At 48.9% G+C, this 20062-nt stretch overlaps 1 protein-coding gene across 7 annotated transcripts in view; it reads left to right on the forward strand.

Annotated features, from left to right (window-relative positions):
• Positions 1–20062, forward strand: part of NFATC2 (nuclear factor of activated T cells 2) — a 160154-nt gene that overhangs the window by 79390 nt on the left and 60702 nt on the right. For all 7 annotated transcript variants that reach the window (XM_067011732.1, XM_059038939.2, XM_059038937.2 and 4 more), the window contains exons 4-6: positions 618–820; positions 2023–2195; positions 16746–16886. In XM_067011732.1, coding sequence (XP_066867833.1) covers positions 618–820; positions 2023–2195; positions 16746–16886 — 517 coding nt within the window. The remainder of the gene's footprint in view (positions 1–617; positions 821–2022; positions 2196–16745; positions 16887–20062) is intronic.

Genomic DNA, 20062 nt, shown 5'->3' on the forward strand with positions numbered 1-20062 from the left:
GATTTTAAATAGGATGGCCAGGAATCTTGTCCTTTACTTATTCACTTGTAGGCATTCTTTATGTATTGTATGTATTTAATCCTTTGCACGTTATATGTTATACATATTTTCTTCCGGTCTTTAATTTTCTATCAGTTTAGATGACGGTACTTTTGTCTTGCTCTTTCTTTTTTAAAATGATAAAATCTAACTTGTTAATTGGAATATAGTCATATAAAAACTGAAAGTTCCTTCTTTCTAGGCAACCCATTGTCAAGAGCTCTGGTTTATCTTTTCCAGTTATCTTCTATTCTCACTACCACCCCCTGACCCCGGATCACCAGTTAAGCATAGTTTGTGGCTGTTTCTCCGTAAATGCAGTTCTGATCTATCACACTCTTTCTCAGGGCTGCTTAATATTCCATTTTAGAGAGGATCCCTATAATTTATCCAAGCAGTCCCCTCTGGCTGGACATGCAAGTTGCTTCCAACCCTCCATGACTCTAGACATTGCAGCAATTCTGTGTTCTTTCTCCTGCTCATGAGCTTCTTTGATGTTTTTGTTTGTTGGACTATAGCCACCATACCCTGTATGTTAATGGTGCTGTCATAATTTGGTTTTGTTTTCTCCCCCTCAGCTCCATGGCTACATGGCAAACAAGCCGCTGGGGCTTCAGATCTTCATTGGGACGGCCGACGAGCGGATCCTTAAGCCCCATGCCTTCTACCAGGTACACCGGATCACGGGGAAAACCGTCACCACCACCAGCTACGAGAAGATCGTGGGCAACACCAAAGTCCTGGAGATTCCACTGGAGCCAAAAAACAACATGAGGGCAACGTAAGGGCTGGGGGACTGAGGGCAGTGGGTCTTCATGAGGAAGTGACTGGGGCCAAGTGGCGGGGATTTGGGAGAAGGATGGAGTTGATGGAAGCAACCGTAGACGGTGGTTCCCAATTTGTGAAGGACCCACAGAGGTTTCTGTTTTAAAAGTTTCCATTTTAAAAGTTCTAGACCCAGATGTTTTTCATGTGTATTGAGAGGAAGAATACTTACGCATCTTTGGTTTATGTTGCTTGGGATGGGGCTAAATTTATTTACATTTATAAATTTATTTGACTGAAAATTATTAAACAACTATGCTATGCAGATAGGTCTAACCTCACAGAGCTGATGTGCATGGCTAAAATGTGGGAAACATTGCACCCGTGTGTTGGAGTTTAAAAAACTTTTATTAGAGGGCTTCCCTGGTGGCGCAGTGGTTGAGAATCCGCCTGCCGATGCAGGAGACACGGGTTCGTGCCCTGGTCCGGGAAGATCCCACATGCCGCGGAGCAACTAAGCCCGTGAGCCATGGCTGCTGAGCCTGTGCGACCGGAGCCTGTGCTCCGCAACGGGAGAGGCCACAACAGTGAGAGGCCCGCATACCGCAAAAACAAACAAACAAACAAACAAACAAACAAACAAACAAAAAACTTTTATTAGAGAATAATCTCAAACATGAAAACTGCAAGAATTGTACAAAGAACTCCTGTTACACTGTTCGCTCAGATTTACCAATTGTTAACATTTTCCACATTTGTTTTATTACTGTTTTTCTCCCCCTCTCTTTATTTTTTCCTGAACCGGTTGCGAGTTAGTTGCAGACAACATGCCTTTTTACTTTTAAATGCTTAAGCATGCATTTCCTAAGAAAAAGCATGCTCTCTTACATGACCACGGTACTTTATCAAATTCAAGGTATTTAATGTCCATATTACTACCCTTACTATTGCATAGTCCATAATCAGTTTTTCCCAGTTGCGTATTTGAGTCTTTCAGGTACTTTTGAGAGTAGAAAAGTAAGCATGCAGAATCTCCCTAGAGAGGTAATTTCCACTGGGGGATTTTGTTGATTACTTTGTGTTTTACCCCCATTTTGGTTTAAATTCCTGGCTGAAAAATTTATCCATGTATTGCAATCCCCCGCCCCCCTTGTGGGTGACCTTTCCTGCTCCCCGAGATGGTCAGTTGTCAGTGGGGTTCTTTCGATTTTCCGGCAGCATTGACTGTGCGGGGATCCTGAAGCTCCGGAACGCAGACATTGAGCTGCGGAAAGGCGAGACGGACATCGGGAGGAAGAACACGCGGGTGAGGCTGGTGTTCCGGGTGCACATTCCAGAGTCCAGTGGAAGGATCGTCTCCTTGCAGACAGCATCTAACCCCATCGAGTGCTGTAAGTTGGATTCTGGGCAGGGTCGGTTTTTGGCAAGTGCGCTTGTATGTGACCCCGGGGCAGTGTAGCCTGGGCGAGGTACCCAGCAAGAATGTGTGACCCACAGGGGTCAGCGGTGGCCCAAGATGACCAAAGGGGCCAGAGACAGAGCACATTTCAGGGTTTCTCTCTGCTTCTATTTGCTTGTGGAGGGTTTACTGTCAAAAATAATATGGCTGATAAGTAGCCTACAGCTTGGTTTAGAAGATTTGAAATGTGTAAGTGTTGTGTTGGTCTCAAAAAGGGTAAATGCAGTTGGAGTGAGTTCACTGTACTTAGTGTCCTCTTTTTTTTTTTTTTTTTTTTTTTAAAGATTTATTTGTTTGGTTGTGCTGGGTCTTAGTTGCGATAGGCGGACTCCTTAGTTGTGGCATGTGAACTCCCAGTTGTGGCATGCATGTGGAATCTAGTTCCCTGACCAGGGATCGAACCCGGGCCCCTTGCATTGGGAGCGCAGAGTCCCATCAACTGTGCCACCAGGGAAGTCCCTTTTTCCTCTTCTCTTCTTTCAATAGAATAATAATAATATCACTGTGGCTCTCACTTACTGCACTGTGACTCCACTGGTCACTAGGCTAAGTGCTCAGTGTGTAGTACTCTTTAAATACTCACAGCAGTCATTGGCAATAGCTGGTGTCGTTATGCCCATTTTAGAGAAGAGAGAGATGAGGGGTAGTGTAACTTGTCTCAGCAGGGCTGGGATTTGAGCAGGAGCCACACGTCCCCATCACGCTCAGCCCATTCCTGGGTGTTTACTGAGAATCTGCTCAGTGTCTGGTGCTGTTCTGGGGGCCTGCAGATGAGCAAGATGTTTTCTCTGTCCTCAGTGAGATTACAGTCTGGTGTAAGCTAACCCACACAAAGATGCAGAAGATTTTCAGAATCCAGTACAGAGCGGCCAAGATCTGCTGTTTGGAAGGTCTCTGAGCAGAGACCTGGTCCAGCTCCATTAGGCTTCAAAAGAAGAAATCACTTTGAGATCAATCTTAGGTTCTTTGGGCAAATTTGTTGTTGGATTTTGTAGTTAGATGTGACAAAGCTTATTGTCTGCTCAGCTTTTGAGAGTTTAGAAGTCTTTTTTTTTTTTTTCCTGTGATACGCGGGCCTCTCGCTGCTGTGGCCTCTCCCGTTGCGGAGCACAGGCTCCGGACGCGCAGGCTCAGCGGCCATGGCTCACGGGCCCAGCTGCCCCGCGGCACGTGGGATCTTCCCGGACCGGGGCACGAACCCGTGTCCCCTGCATCGGCAGGCAGACTCTCAACCACTGCGCCACCAGGGAAACCCTAAAAGTCATTTTTTTTTTTTTTTTTTTTTTTTTTTTTTTTTTTTTTTTTTTTTTTTTGCGGTATGCGGGCCTCTCACTGTTGTGGCCTCTCCCGTTGCGGAGCACAGGCTCCGGACGCGCAGGCTCAGCGGCCATGGCTCACGGGCTTAGTTGCTCCGCGGCATGTGGGATCTTCCCGGACCAGGGCACGAACCCGTGTCTCCTGCATCGGCAGGCGGATTCTCAACCGCTGCGCCACCAGGGAAGCCCTAAAAGTCATTTTTAAAAGCATAAAGAAAGAAGTAAGCATTGTTCCAGAAACAAAAGCTGTTTTTATTAGTTTTAAAAAGTCTCGTTCTTCTAAGAATATTTTTGTGCTCTTACAATAATGTTCCATATTCAATTATGTTTCAGGGGTTTTTTTTCCCCTTTTTACTGGACATTTTACCATAATTAGGTGTCACAGAATCAGCTGCCTGCAGTGACCAGCGAGGTCATGGACATGAGTGTAGTGGGTTGGGTGGGTAGCGGTGGTAGAGACTGGAGACCAGGGTGGAACATTCCCCACCTAAATGGGTTGCTGTTACCCAAATCCAGCCAGTGTTTTCATGTGGGAGTGTCGACTCAGTGTGGCCAAATCTGATTTTTTTTTAAAGATAAACCAGTAATCTCCTGATTTTTAAAAAAGCGACAGCAAAGTCAAAATACTCTGTAGGTCAGCTGAGAACTGCGCTTGGCTTGGATTCATCAGAGGTAGTCTTAATCAGACACTAATGAGGAAAGTGAAAGTATGAATATTTTATGCGGAAAGCATTGAGGAAGACTGGCCTTCAGCCAGCAAGAGGAGAGGGTGGACCCTCTTTGGTAGAGAAGCCCGAACTTGGTCTTGATTGGTCTTTGGAAAAGGATGAAGGAGGCCTTTGATCTCTTCCAGGCTGGTGAGTCAGGATGGGGCTCAGACTGAATGTGGTGGTGAGTTTGTGCTCTGAAGTTCGGGGAGAAAGACCCAACAACACACAACAAAGGAAAACAAGTGTTGGAAAAACTTCATCGCAGAAACAGAGGAGGAATTCCCCTCCTCTGCCCAGCAGACCCCACCCCTGTGCTCCAAGTGCTAGTCGTGGTGACTGCCCCACCCTGGTCTTGGTTTTGAACATCTCAAGACATTTGGGGAAGGAAACTCAGGCTCTTCCTCAGTGATTTGGGGGATTTTGAGAAGATAAGGTCTTGCCTTTCTGGCAGATGACTCAGTCTCCAGGATGGGGCTGTGGTTTGTAGCAAGGTGGGCATCAGGAGGCCTCAGGAGGGACCATTTATAGGAGCTCCTGTTCCTCTCCATCTTTGGGTCCTTCAAGTCATTCTATGTCCTGTCAGTCTGAGACTTTAAGGACCATGACTGGCTGCATGCACCTCCAGCAAGACCCTCAGGGTGTTAAAAGTTGTTTGAACTTTGAACATAGCAGTTTTTTGTGTTTTGTTTTCCTATTCTTATAAAAAAGTGTGTGGCTGATTCAACTACTGTGCATTGACGGATAAGGAAACCGAGACTTTCTTGGTAAGGTGATTTCTTGGTAAGGTGCTTTACTCATTTTTACTTGGTAAGTAGCAGAGGCAGAGTCTCCAACTTTCTAGTTCTGTGAAATAGCTTCTTTTGGTTTCTACAACACCAGCCTTTCTGGCAGTACCGAGTGGAGCTACCTATGGGCCACTTTCCCTCTCACGGAGGGAAGGCAGAGCCTTCTGTCATTTTTATCTCCTTCTTTGTTCTGTTTTCCTGGATCAGTGCCTGGCAGTTCCATAAATATTTATGGACTAATTGAATTACTGTTTGTTTGATCCTTAGGGAGATATTCAATATTTGTTGACACATTAGTCGGTGACATGTATCAACACAGCATGTGTACGATAAATATTTGTTGACAAATTGACTTCATGTACACCCCTTGGGGAAGGTAGGTTGGTAAGAAAAACACTCAGTGGGCTGGTGCTTATTTGCAAGGCTAACTTATTTACTTTGGAGACGTCTTTTATGTGACGTCTCAGGGATCAAGGTTGAGTTCTCAGAATCTAGAAGAAAAGTCTCGAACAAGCTACTGGAGGCCACTCTTTGGAAAGTGGAGTTACTTGCTAGAAAGGCAGATTTCTTCTATTTATATTTATGGGCCTGTGTGCCCAGGGTCAAATCTCACCTGTGCACAGAGGGACACCCCCGGTTTCTAGTTTTCTATTTCCAGCGGATCTTCAGTGTTGCCAGGGAGGTGCTTTGAGTTCCCTCCCCTATTCTCAGCAGAGACTCTTTCGAACCTTCTCTGGTCTCCCAAGCTCTGGAGGCTGCCCCACCCTCCTCCCACTTGGAGGAGAACGTGGAAGAGGTCAGAAGGCAACACCCTTGTCTTGCCCAACAGAGACCCTGCACACGGTCACAGCTGTGGGCAGCCTTTCCTCATCTGGGACCCTTGGAGTGGGACAGTTCTCCTTACCCCCTGGACTCCTGAGAGCTGTCATCTTCAACCCCAAGTTCCCCTGTGGTGCTGGAACCCTTGCTACCCTCTTGTCCGAGTTCCCAGGGCTGGCGAAGCCAATTACCACCATCTGGGAGCCTTCCAGCCACAGAAATTGAGTCTCCCACAGATCTGAAAGCCAGAAGCCCGAAATCAAGGTGTCATCAGGACTGGCTCCTCCTTGGAGGCTCTGAGGGAGAGTCTGTTCCAGCCCCCTCTCCTCGGGTGGTGGCCGGCGATCATCAGCATTCCTTGGCTCGTAGACACATCACTCCAATCTCTACCTCCATCTTCACGTGGCCTTCTCTGTGTGCCCTTCTTTGTCTCTTCTAAGGACACTCTCATGGGGTTTAGGACCCCGCAATCCAGGATGATTTCATCTTCATCCTTATTCACATCATTGAAGACCCTGTTTCCAAATGAGGTCGCATTCTGAGGTTCTGGGTGGGCAGGAAGTCTTGATGGGGGCTCAGTTCAACCCACGACACCTCCTCGGCTGCATTTCTCGGCTTCACGCTTCCCTCTGCTCCCAAATCCATGAGCATCTTCCTCTGGCTCCTAGGCTTTTGCCTATGCTGTCACCTCCATCCAGAACAATCTTAGCTGCATGTTGGAATCACCTGGGGACTTCTAAGAAAAAATATGATGCCTGAATCCCATCCCAGAAACTCTGATTCAGTTGGTCTGCATTGAGGCCTGAGCCCGGAGACTTTCAGAAGTGCCTAGTGATTCTGACATGCGGCAAAGTTTGAGACCTACTGCTGGGAGGCGGGGCGCCCGCATCCTTCAGTTGCTTAGTTAACCCCTCCTTACCCAAGGCCCCAATTTAGATGGCCCCTCGAGGAAGAAGCTTGCCCTCACCCCACAGGGTATAGGGTCCCCTCTCTGTGCACTGACACCCAATTTACTTATCAATCTCTCTTAGGTAAGGTTAGGGACCAGTGGCTGTTAGCCAGGGCCTGGCACATAGCAACTGTCTCTAGAATGTTTGTTGACAAAAATGAGAGTGTGAAAACAGTTGTCTCCAGGCTGCCCAGCAGGAGAGAGAGGCAGCCATGAGACAGAGTGGATGTGTCCACAGGGGCACATGCCTTCTCCCGTGAGAACTTTCCTTGGGTTTTCTCCTTGCCCTGCAAAGGGGCCTCTCTGTTCATCACATTTCAGGAAACACCTAAAGCAATTTCCCACCGAGCCCTGCCCGCTCAGAGCACAGAGTGTAAATTCACTTTGCTCCTTTTGTGGGAATTGGGGGCATGGGTATGAAGTGTGGACTAGAAAATGGCTTTTCTCACATGGTGTTTTCAGTCTCTCCCTTTTCATGACATAAATGTGTTTTACCAAGGTATAATTAAGATACACTAAATTGCACAGACCGTAAATCTTCTGTTCAGTGGTTTTGACAATTGTATACACCAGTGTGACCACCACTCAAAACAAGATCCAGGGCGTTTTCCTTCACTCCTGAAAGTTTCCTCCTACCCCTCAGCCAGTGCCCCCTCCCCAGCCCCATACACAGGCCACCACTGTTCTGATTTCTATAACCATAGATGAGCTTTCCCCATTCTAGAACTTCATGTAATGGAATAGTACAGTATGGACTCTTTCGTGTCTGGTTTGTTTTACTTAGCATGATGTTTTTGAGATCCATCACTGTTATTGCATGATTTGGTGGTTCATTCTTTTTTTTTTTTTTTTTATTGCTGAACAGTATTCATTTGTATGAATATAACAATTGTTTATTTACCACTGATAGACATTTGAGTTGTTTCTGGGGTTTGGGGATCATGAATAAGGCTGCTATGAACGTTCCCCTTCAAGGCCTTTGTGGACAGATGCTTTCATTTCTTTTGGGTAAATATCCGGCAATGGAATTGCTGGGTCATGGGGGAAAAAAACATATGCTCCAATTTATGTATTTTCCAAATCGTTTTACACTCCATACAAGAGTGTCTGAGAATTCCGCTTGCTCACTAATATTTGGCTTTGGGTTTCCCTGGTGGCGCAGTGTTTCAGAGTCCGCCTGCCGATGCAGGGGACGCGGGTTCGTGCCCCGGTCCGGGAAGATCCCACGTGCCGCGGAGCGGCTGGGCCTGTGAGCCGTGGCCGCTGAGCCTGCGCGTCCGGAGCCTGTGCTCCGCAGTGGGAGAGGCCGCAACAGTGAGAGGCCCGCGTACCGCAAAAAAAAAAAAAAAAAAAAAAAATTGGCTTTGTCAGTCTTTGTAATTGTAGCCATTACAGTGAGTAAAATGGTATCTCATTGTGCATAACCCATAATTTGCATTTCCCTTAAGACTAATGATGCTGAGCCTTAATCTGTGTGCCTATTGGCTATCCTGTGTCTTCTTTGGTGAAGTGTTTGTTCAGAGCTTTTGCCCATTTTTTATTGGGTTACTCATGTTTTTATTAATAGACAGTAGTTCTTTTTGCATTGGATATGAACCTGTTGTCAGATTTATGTATTATGAACATTTTCCCCCAGTCTGTGGCTTGCCTATTTATTTTCTCAATTGTGTCTTACTAAGAGCATCAATATTTTATTTTGATGGTCTAATTTATTATTTTCTTTTCTTTTGGGCTTATTACTCATTATATTCTCCCAAGAAATCTCTGCCTATCTGAAGATAGCAGACATCTTCTCTTCTGTTTTCTTCTAGAAGCTTTTTTTTTTTTTTTTTTGCGGTACGCGGGCCTCTCACTGTTGTGGCCTCTCCCGTTGCGGAGCACAGGCTCCGGACGCGCAGGCTCAGCGGCCATGGCTCACGGGCCCAGCCGCTCCGTGGCACGTGGGATCTTCCCGGACCGGGGCACGAACCCGCGTCCCCTGCATTGGCAGGCGGACTCTCAACCACTGCGCCACCAGGAAAGCCCTCTAGAAAGCTTTTTGATTCTGGCTTTTAGGTTTAGGGATACGAACCATATCAGGTTAATTTTTGTGTATGGTGTGAGATAGGGTCCAGTTCCATTGTTTTCCATATGGAGATTCAGTTGTTTCATATGCCTTTTTCTGAAAGTGAGAGCTTAGACAACCGAGGAGTGTTCCCTCCCTCACCACCTCCCCTTTACTCCCGCACTTCACTCTCCTGAGTCTTACGTGGAAGACGGGTGATCACACAGCAGTGCTTTATGGAAATCCTTAGAATTAGTGAGATCAGACAGGCAAATTGATTTTGCTTTGCTTCATAAATCGGAGATGCTCTCTTGCCCGTCTGCTCCTTCCAGAAGCCAAAACGACCCACATAATTCTTCTAGGCCCCTTAACATTATTCTTTTAATTAAAAATATATTTGGAGTGCATTATACAGTACTAGGAACTGGGGATCCAGCAGTGAACAAACCAAAGTCGTGGCCATCATGGAGGTCACATTCTAGTGGGGAAAACCCACAGTCAACAAGCCGGCAGAGACATCATTTCAAACAGAGCTAACTGTCATGATGAAAATAACAAGGATCGTGTGTTGGTGCCTTGGGGGTGGGGGAGCAGCAACCTTCGTCACTCTGATCAGGGAAGACCTCTCTGAAGACATGGCCTGTTAACCTGGACCCGAGTGACGGGGGAGCACGGCCCAGCCAGAGAGTAGAGCAGGTGCAAAGCCCTAAGGCAGGGATAAGCTTGGCATCGTCGGGGAACAGAAAGGCAGCCGGGGAGGCTGTGTGGAGTGACAGGGGGAGGGAGAGGTGTCGGAGGTGAGGTCTGAGAGGAAGCAGGGGACTTTGGATTTTATTCTAAGTGAAACGGGAAGCCTTGAGTTCTGCATAAGGGACTGGCGTGATGTGATTTATATTTTAAAACTTGTTTAGCACAGTGCCTGGCACATAGTAGATGCTAATAAATACTCGCAGACCAAATGAAGGCAGGAAGGACATGAGGGGGACACGAGGGGGAAGAGGTAAAGGACAAGGAACTGTTATCGGTCAGCTATTGTACGTCGAGCACTTTCTCTGTTGCTGCTCAATCATCGTGAGGACACCAGGAACTCAGCATCTGTTCCAGTTTTATAGATGGCAAAACTGAAGCACAGAGAGGTTAAACTAATTGCCTGTGGTCACACAGCTAGTAAGGGGCCAAGCCAACTGTGACGACCATGTCCTGCCGGATCCCAGGGCACCAAGGTTGAGCTACGTCACGAGCGACAGATTAATTTGGGCCAGAACTCCAAAAGGGTGACGTCATCTCATATAAACTGGAGACCAGGTCAGCGACCCTTAGGGTACTGTGGGCACCCTCCCTCCACTCTGCAATGGATTGTCTCCCTTGAGACCCTGTAGCAGTAAATCTTGGGTGAAATGTGGGCAAAGGGCAGGTAGGCCAGGCCTTTGTCCGCCCCGGCTCTCTAAGGTGGCTTTTAAGCAATGACTAAGGGACCACTTTCAGAAACATCAGAAAACCAACATGATAGGAAGAAGCAGGGTTAGGGTGATGGTTAGGACTGTGGGTCTGGGTTCACATCCTGCCTCTGCCAGTTACTAGCTGTTTAGGGGAAGTTACTTAGCACTCCGTGCCTCAGTTTTCTCATCTGTAAAATGGGGATGGTAGTAGTACCTATCTCAATGCAGTAGAATAACCCCAATGCCTCTCTTCTGGTATGTCTCATACTTTCCCACCTGCAGCCCTCCCTGTAGCTCTGCAAAGCAGACGTTACATACCTCTGGTTGCCACTCTGTCACTGCCGAGAGCCCACAGCCCAGGCGGCAGTAGGTGTGGGAGTTTAACAAACACTCATCGTTTCAGGTGAGCTGGCAGCAAGGCGCACGCCCTGCTGCTGAGAGGAGCTTAGATGATTATCTGTCTGGTGCTGTGGGTTGGCTGGGTGGCGATTACAGGAAAGCTGGGCTTTTGGGGAGCCCAGGATTGGGGTGGCTTCTCCACTGATTGATACGGTTACCTGACCCTGCGACTATGGCCTTTTAACTGAGCTAGTTTGGCGGGGCTGGGGAGGCAAAACTCCCCTTTATTGAGGAGCTGCCAAGTGCCATCTGCCCCCAATTGTCACGTCTATTAACTTGTTTCCACCCTCATCGTAGCCTGGGAAGACTCAAAGACTCTGAGCTTATATCTAGCAGGCTGAGGTTCAGAAGGGCTAACGGATTTGAGAGTCACGTGGCTGGCAAGGGGGAAGGGGCAAGAGCTGGGGGGTTAAAAACCCATGTCCTTCTCTGTCTGGGCTGCTTGGGTCCCCCAGTGACCAGGGAGCTCATTAGTCAAATGGAGGTTCATGGAGCCCCCTGGAAGGGACTTGGTTACTGGAGATATGTGGGAATATTCTGCGGGGGGCTCCTTGTTAACGTATTGGAACGGAGAAGAATAAGAGCCCCTCCGGTGGACCCAGCACTGTGGGGACTGGACGAGAGGTACCAGTCCTCCAGGGCCCCTGTTTGTGCTCCTTTTTCTGTATGAGGAAGCCGAGACCCCTTGAGGTCAGAACTGGCAGGTGGTCTCGTGTGCTGCAGACCCCCTGCATTTGCAGACACCGCACCCCAGTCCCGTGCCATGAATGCTGACAGGTCTCTCCCAGAGGTGAACCCTATACTCGGGGAGAATTGGGTTCCTCTGTCCCAGCCTCCCGCTTTCCAGGGAAGACCCATCAGTGGCCAAGGCGGGGTCTGAGGGAGCCTGAGGGGCCAGTCTGTCGGCCCTGCTCCCGGCCCCTCCCCGGCGAGGCCTGAGTCAGCACCATGTTCTGGGCCGGGCCCGGCTCAGCCGCGCCAGGCTCACAGCCAAGGACAGGGCCTGATGTACGGACAGGAAGCATTTACAGCAGCTAGGATGGGGGGTGGTCAGTGCTTGGGCCAGAGTGAGACAGAAGGGGGCGTTCCTCCTGGTCTGGGCTGGCTGGCTGCTTTCCCAGTGGGTCCTTCTCCATTTTACTAAAAAGGGGTCCCTCTGGGTAGGGGAATCCCACAGTCGGGGTTCAAGTTCTGCATGTCCACCTTACGTAGCTGTGAGCTCTCAGGCATGTGACTTCTCCTTTGGGAGACTCAGCGCCCTCACCTCCAAAATGGGAATCATTCCCGCTTGCGGTCTCATGAAGTTTAGCAACAAAAAGAAACATAACAGACATTCACTGAGCCCTGATGAGGTGCCACACACTTCCTGTGCATTAGCTCATTTAATCTGCAAACCGCTCTCTGAGGTTGGCCCTATGATGAGTCCCATTTTATAGATGAGAAAACAGAGGCACAGAGATTAAATGACTTGCCCAGGGTCCCAAAGCTTGGGTGTCACCGAGCGGGGCTTCGAACTCAGGCTCTCACGTGGCAGCATCCTTACTTTGACCCATGACCGTAAATTGCTTCTTCATGTGTGTGCTTTATAATATAAACAAAAACATACATAAGAAGTGCTGGAATCCAAGGCCCTCTCTATGGCAGCTGTAATTATTCGCTGTTATTAGCAGAACCCACCCACTCTGCATAACCAAATTTCCCTGACCAGCTTCTCCCGCCTCTCTCCTGAGGTTCTTGGATAGATCGGCATTCTTGGCCAGGCAGCCCTGTGACAGGGCAAATTGCAGACAGTCCCCTGTCCAGGCTGACCTGGAGGACCCCCGCCTGGTGTGAATTTCCCTCTCCGAGCCTTTACCACCGGCTCTGCTCCCAATCAGCCACTGTTGCTATAGTGAAAGTAAACACCCAGACGGGCTAAACCAACAGCGCCCTGTTGATTCAGAGCTCGTAAAACATAGGAGCCCCAAGCCACTTTATGACATGCCGGAATCCAGGGGCAGGAGGGAAGCCTGAGGTAGTCTCCTGGCTTCGAGGGCCACCTTGATGCTTAAGCCAGAGCTGAGGGTCTAGCCTCCACCCACAGGTGAGACCTGGGCCGTGGGCTTGGCTTTAAGCTGGCAGCCGCCTGTTCGGTTAGAACACCGCAGGGTTTGGGGCTTGGAGGGTCTGGAATCTCCAATGGTTGAAGAGCCGAATGGGACTCGGTGGGGACGGCTGTGGGTGGTGGTTCAGGCCTGGGGGGCCCAGTGGGCTTGCGGAGAGCCCTCCCATAGGTCCTGGACCGTGTCACCCCAATTAGTAGCCCTAGGTGTTGGAGGCTGCCTCAGAGAGAGAGAAGGAAGTGGACTCCAGGAGGGTAGTTTTGGTTGCTGTTTGCCTGTCTTCAGTTCCTCTTTCAGAGGCTAATTGGATTCATCTGCTTTGCCTCTGGACTCTCTGAGGATGTGGGGGCCTCCCCTGGAGGAGGTCTCCTTGTCCTCAGGTGGCCTCTTAAGTGTGAGACCTGGCTCTCAAACAGAATGTGTAACAAGTCACCTGGAAAGATTGTTTAAATGCAAATGTCCACGCTCCTCTAGGAGATTCTGGGGTGGGGGGCGGGGGTTGGGGGTGTAGCCTGGGGAGCTGCATTTTTACTAAGCGCCTCCCCCCAACCAGGTGATTCGGCTGCAGGTGACCTGGGAAGCTCGCTTTGAAAAATGCTGGGATTCAGGGCCAAGAAACCCGGGTTTTGGGTCGGGATCCACCAAGAACAGCAGTGAAGAGAGCAGTACTGTGTGTAAACACGTGGACACGGACACGGTCCGTACTTATTTGGTGAAATAGCTAAGGCAAGATAACAGTGGTTCCTGGCGCTGAGCACAGGGCAGCTGCAGCTCTTCGTGTCGTTCGCCATGCTGGCCGGTAGTTATTGAGCCAAGTACACTTTCTGTGAGTTCTCCCATTTAACCCTCACAACAAACAGCCTGTGAGATGGGTCTGCTAACAGCCCCATTTTTCAGATGGGAAAAGTGAGGTTTAGAGCTGGGAAGCCCTGTGCAAGGATCACCTGGTGGGGACTTGAGCTGGAACTGAGGACCCTGAAACATGACAGCCTCACCCAGGCAGGAGCTGCCTCTCCACGAAGCTGAGTTCTGAGCATCTGTCTGTAAAATGGTAGAATTAGGGCCAGGGGGTCATTGTTGTTTCAACTCCCTAGCTGATTCTAATGTGTAGCCAGCACTAAGCAGTTCTTCTCAGACTTGATAGCTCCTAAGAATCACCTGGATTCCTTGTTAAGCTGCAGATGTGGGTTCAGTAGGTCTGGGGTGGGGCACGAGGTTCTGCTCCTCTAATAATACCGCCCCTCCCCTTCCCTTGATGCTGATGTGCTCGGCCCACACTTCCAGTTGCAAGACTGGAGTCCAGATAAAAGCTTACAGGAAGCCGGACTGGACTCCTTAAATTTTCATTAGAAAAGATAGTTTTCCTTCAGTAAGGAGAAGGAGCAGGAAATGCCGACTTGGCAAAGGGAGAATCAGTTAGTTGCTTGAAACTGTGAGGCTGTGGAGGGAGAAGCAATGAGTTTGCTTCAGGAAACAGCTGAGTTGTGTTCACAGCAATGCACAGTGATTCACGGAGCAGCCGTCCGGCCCAGCCTCCCGCCCACTGCTGAGAGCTCATGGCCATGTCCAGTCCCTGGCCTTGCTGGCTGTGAGCCCTTGGCCGGCTTGCCCAGGAGCCATGACTCAGGCTTTCCACCTGCAAAATGGGAAGGAGGGCTCTTGGCGCCTCCCCACCCATCCCTGGGACCGAAAGCCCCCACTGGCCCCCCAGACGCATCAAAGGCAGGTCTTAAAAGCCGGGACCTGCTCTTCTGGGCCGTGTGGCTGCTGCTTTCACTGCTAATAAATCCCCATTGGTGGCAGCTCAATTAGGAAGTCCTACAAAACTCCTCTGTTGAAAGAAAGGCTTAATAACCTGGCCCATGTGGGAGAAATTAGCAGCTTCTGCAGAGAGGCCTTTTTAATACGGACTCTTAACTGGCAGCCCCTTAGAACCGCGCTGGCTGGTGGGGCCCTGGGAACAGAGAGCCTGGGCTGAGCCTGGGATGGGAAGATACTGGCAGGGCCATCACTGAGAGTCATCTGGCTGCATTTTCAATGTAAAGTGTCTGGGAGCGTCTGGTCCACAGCAGACTCCTTAAATGTCACTAAGTGTGTGGCTGCGCCCGACGAGACTGATTTCAACGTGGCTCCGGGGCCGAAGGGAGGGGTGCTGGACCTGGAGGCCCAGGCCAGCCAGGAGGACAGGGTTAGGTTTGAGCCTCGGGCCTCACGTGGCTGCGTCCCCGGCTCCCAGATGGGGAGGTCCGCAGGCCCCTGGCACGGAAAGGGCTGGCCCTCTGCCTAGTTCTTGGGCTCTGGGAGGAACGCCAGGAGCTCAGGCTGACTCACCCAGGGAGGGCCGGCCTCTTCGGCCCACGCTGCCAAGGCGAGGCCAAGGTGATGGCCCGTCATGCTGGATGGGACCCATTTCTCACCCTGCCCAGGAAAGGCATCTGGAGAGGGTCTTCATTCTTTCCTGCAGCCCACCTTCGGAAGAATTGGTTGGCTGGAGGGGCTAGGAGATGGGGCTCTGGAGCTGGACAAACCAGTTCTGGAGGGGCTCACATCTAAGTGTCACCCCATCTGACTTCTCCTAGGCTTTAGTTTGCTCCCCAAAGGTGAATAATTTTAGTGCTTCTTTCCTTAGAAGGTTACTATGAGCATTCAAGTATGTCATTGTGGTTAAATACTCAACCTGTACCATTCCTCATTGTAGATACAGATGAAGACGTAGGTGCAGATATGTTGAGATATCGAGATATCTATGTGTGTCAAGATATATTGAGACACATCTGTATCCATACGGATCTCCATCCATTCATCCATCGACCCTTCCCTCCCTCCCTCCCTCTCTCTCTCCCTTTCTTTCTTTCCTCCCTTCCTCCCTTCCTTCCATCTATCAATACTTGCATCCATCCATCTCAGGCATCCCCTGCTAAATCCTAGGAACTGTCCCCAGCCCTGGGCTCACAGCATGCACAAAGCAACGCTCCTCCCTCCTGGGCTCACGTTCTCGTGGGGAAGAGACGAAAGACAAATGAACCAATAAAGCTACACGTAGTGCGTCTGAAAGTGGAAAGTTCTTTGGAAATGATTAAGCAGGATAAAGCGGGATAAAGGGGAAAGAGGGAGAGACACAGCCAGACAGATGGAGAGAGGGTGGGTACTGCTGTTTTAACTCTGAGGGGCAGAGTGGAAGGGTAGGGCTAAGGAAGCTGCTCTGAGGAGGTGACATCGGAGGAGAAACCTGCAAGAAGTGAGGAGGGCAGCCACGCGGGTAATCAGGGAAGAACCTTCCAGAGGAGAAGGACTTGAAAGAGCAGACATTGAAAGATAGGAGCATGCTATGTATGTTTGAGAGATGGTGAGAACATTCTAGAAGTGTGACTAGAGCAGGGTGAGCAAGGGGGAGTTCTAGGAAGTGTGGTCAGAGAAGTGATGGGGGCAAATCATGTTCAGGATGGCAGGCGAATTCCAAGGCCAAGGCATCTGAACCTTTAGGAATCAGGTCCTGAAGTTTACATCCGTGAGCCCTTCGTGTGTTGCTGACATCAAATGCAGGAGAAGAGAGTACCTTCTAGCAAAGGAAATCTCTTACAAAAAAGTTGATTTGCCCATCCTTTTATTATTAAAAAAAAAAAATCAAATTCTTACTCTCCTTTCCTCCCTAAAAGGAGAACAGGCATATCTGTCTCTTGATTCATGAAAATGAAACGTGTTGTTAGGAGAAAATTAGCCCAAATTACTTGGGGCATTTTGACAAGAACATAACATTTGCATAGTCACTGGTTGCCAGGGGTGAGGCTTCCACGTTTGCAATGACAACAGGTGACAAAGGTGGGCAGAGAGCATTGTGTCCCATTCCCGTGAAATCACTGGACGATTCTGCATGGGCATCTCCTGTCATCACAGTGTCTTCTTTGTCTCTCGCCCGCAGCCCAGCGATCCGCCCATGAGCTGCCCATGGTGGAAAGACAAGACATCGACAGCTGCCTGGTCTACGGGGGCCAGCAGATGATTCTCACGGGACAGAACTTCACGGCCGAGTCCAAAGTCGTGTTTACCGAGAAGACCACAGGTCAGGGGGCCTTCTGTGTGCCATACAAAAGCGACCATCTTTTTCTTTCCGGTGGCATTGATTTGGGGGATAGATCCCATTGTGTAGAGTTCCCTATTCTGCTCTCCTTACCATGAGAAATTTCCCTTGTCTCCAGTGATCTTGATATCGACACGGTTCACCGTTGCATGAGTGTGTTATAATGTATTTTAACTCATCCTGGCTTGTTCTGTTGGATGATAAAGTTTTGCCCACCCCTGACTTTTTAAAAAACATTATATTTTCACATCAGGAGACACATTCTTTTAAGTTTTTTACCGTTATCAAGAAGGGAGGGCTAGCAACACAGTGATTAATCGTGCGTGCTCTGGCCCTGGATACCCTGGGTTCACATCCTGCCTTTGCTACTTGCTTGCTCTGTGATCTTAGGCAAAGTACCTGACCTTTCTGTGCCTCCATTTCTTTATGTATAGAATGATAATAGCAGGAGTTATTACCGCCTGGGGTTGTCACGAGGGCTAAATGAGTTAATACTTGTCAGGTAATTATAATGGCACCAGGTATATTGTAAGTCAACAAATATTGGCTGCTTATAGTTTTATTATAAATAGTACTGCAGTTAATCTTGTAATACTTGTAGGATTAATTAATCTTCTTATACATGAATCTCCATGTGTATCTTTTTTGTTTATTTAGGGTTTATTCCAGAGTGCAATTTTGGATAGTCATTTCGAGAGCTTTAAATACATATTGCTTCTAGAGTTCAAATTACCTTCCAGAAATATACAAATTGGAAACTTCCACCAATACTGTGTCAGTGATGGTTTCACCCCATCCCAGAAGTGCCATGCTTTTTAATTTAAAAAAATATTTGCTGAACTGGTACTTTTTTGACTTGGCACTCCTTGGCTATGAGAGGTTTAATGTTTCTGTTTATTGGACCTGTGTATTCTTTCTTATATGGTCTGTCTGTTAATGTGATTGATTACCAATGAGGACATCATAGAAGACAGTGATCAAAAGTAGGAAAAAATATCAGGTTATATAATTTATTTGATAGTTACAGATGCTAGGCCAAGCTTTTTTTTTTTTTTTTTTTTTTTTCCTTCCTATGACATGATTTCCAGTTCATTCAAAGGGGTGTTTGTCTGTTTGTTTACGACCCTGAGGATGACCCACAGCCTATCACAGGCAGGTTGTGCACTTGTGGGGATTTTGCACTGCATGAGGGCACCTCCTCTGGGGGCTGCCATTCAAACTGGATGCATCCGGGAGCTGTGCGTTACTAAACTTCTGATGGGAGGAAGCGGAGTGTCTTAGCGAAGGGGTGCTTCTTCCCAGTTCACACAAAGACTCCTCTTGAGATGGGCTGGCCCTGTGACTAGGGTGTGACAACTGCTTCCTTACACCTTGGAAGCATGACAGAAGGCAGATGGTTTTAAAGAAGTTTGACGAAGCCACTGCCAAAAAAAAACCCCATCAAAAAATGGCCGTTAAGTAAGGCTGTGGCAGTGGGGAGACGGACAGGTGGGTTTGAGTGGTTCAAAAGGCACGTGGTCCATCCCTGCGGGTTTGAGGGGCTAGGGTGGTGCCGTGAGGGGAGAGGAACGCAGATGTGTAAGTGGGTGCATTGCATCTGTCATACGGTTGTCCAGTACTTTATTTAACCATTCTCCCTTTATTGGGTATTAGGCTGCTTCCAACTCTCTGCTATTGTAAGTAACTCAGTGACGAACATCCTCTATATTCCTTTGGTCAGCTAGGTAAGGGCTCATGTTCTCCAGCCAGTCTGCTTGTTTTCTAGCTGGGGGACCTTGGGCAAGTTAGTTAAGCTCTGTGGGCAGCGGTTTCCTTCTCTGTATAAAGAGAATGGTGGCAGCTCTACCTCAGAGGGTGGCCATACGATTAAGAGTTCATAAATGCTTGGCACAGTTGTCCCTCAGTATCGGCAAGAGATTGGCGCCAGGATCCCCGTGGATACCCGACTCTGCAAATGCTCAAGTCCTTTGTATACAGTGGTGTAGTGTTTGCATAGAACCTATGCACATCCTCTCGTATACTTTAAATCACTCTAGATTACTTATAAGACCTAATACCAGGTAAATGCTATGTAAATAGTTGCCAGTGAATGGCAAGTTCAAGTTTTGCTTTTTGGAACTTTCTGGAATTTGCTTTTGGAATATTTTAACCTGTGGTTGGTTGAATCCATGGATGTGGAACCTGTGGATTTGGAGGGCCAGCTGTATATAGTAAGTGCTTGATATGTATTAGCTAATGCTGTTTGTTATTGTTATTTTCTAGGGTTGGGGCCTACATGTGGTGTAGTGGATTCAAGGGGCATGCACGTTTTTAAGTGTCTGGATACATTTTGGAGGAGACTTTGTCAGGCGGTGGAACGGCAGTCTCGTGGCAAGAAGTTACTAGGCTCTCATGAGACAGAGAGCAAACCTGTGTGGCTGGAGTAGAGGCTGGTGATCACCAGGAAGTGTTTTGATGAGCAGGCAAAGCCCAGAGCAGAGAGGTCTCCTGATGCCAGGTAGAGACACGGCTTTGGTTTAGTCTGCATATGAGTAAGGTAATAGGAAGTCATGGTGGGTTCTTGGGCAGGAGAGAGGCATGCAATGTAAATGGTCAAGTAAACGTTACCTGACGGATCTCCAGGACCAGGAAATCATCCTGCTGGCCTTCTGCTGACTTTCACAAGAAGTGTATGGCTTCAAGGCACCTTATTGGCAGAGGGGAAATGCTAGTAATAGACAGACATCTTGTTCTCTGTGTCCAGGTTGGCAGTCTCCTTGAGGGGCTGCTGGGAGCGTGCAGGGATGGCTTGGAAGCCAGGTGCTACCGAGCTCCTTGCGGAGTTCGGAGCCAGACAGCTTGAAACCGTCTAGGGAGCTTTTCAGGCTACTTGTCAGGCTACCCAAGGGCCTCCAATAGGTATTTGCTGGCTGGCTGGCTGGCAGGCATTTACTCTCTAGCTTTCCTTCTCTTGGTTTCATAAGAAATTTCAGTTTACCTCTTTTTTTTTTTTTGCGGTACGCACGCCTCTCACCGCTGTGGCCTCTCGCGTTGCGGAGCACGGGCTCCGGACGCGCAGGCTCAGCGGCCACGGCTCACGGGCCCAGCCGCTCCGCGGCACGTGGGATCCTCCCGGACCGTGGCACGAACCCGCGTCCCCTGCATCGGCAGGCGGACTC

This window comes from Kogia breviceps, chromosome 14 (assembly GCF_026419965.1).
Source record: "Kogia breviceps isolate mKogBre1 chromosome 14, mKogBre1 haplotype 1, whole genome shotgun sequence".
Lineage (NCBI taxonomy): Eukaryota > Metazoa > Chordata > Mammalia > Artiodactyla > Physeteridae > Kogia > Kogia breviceps.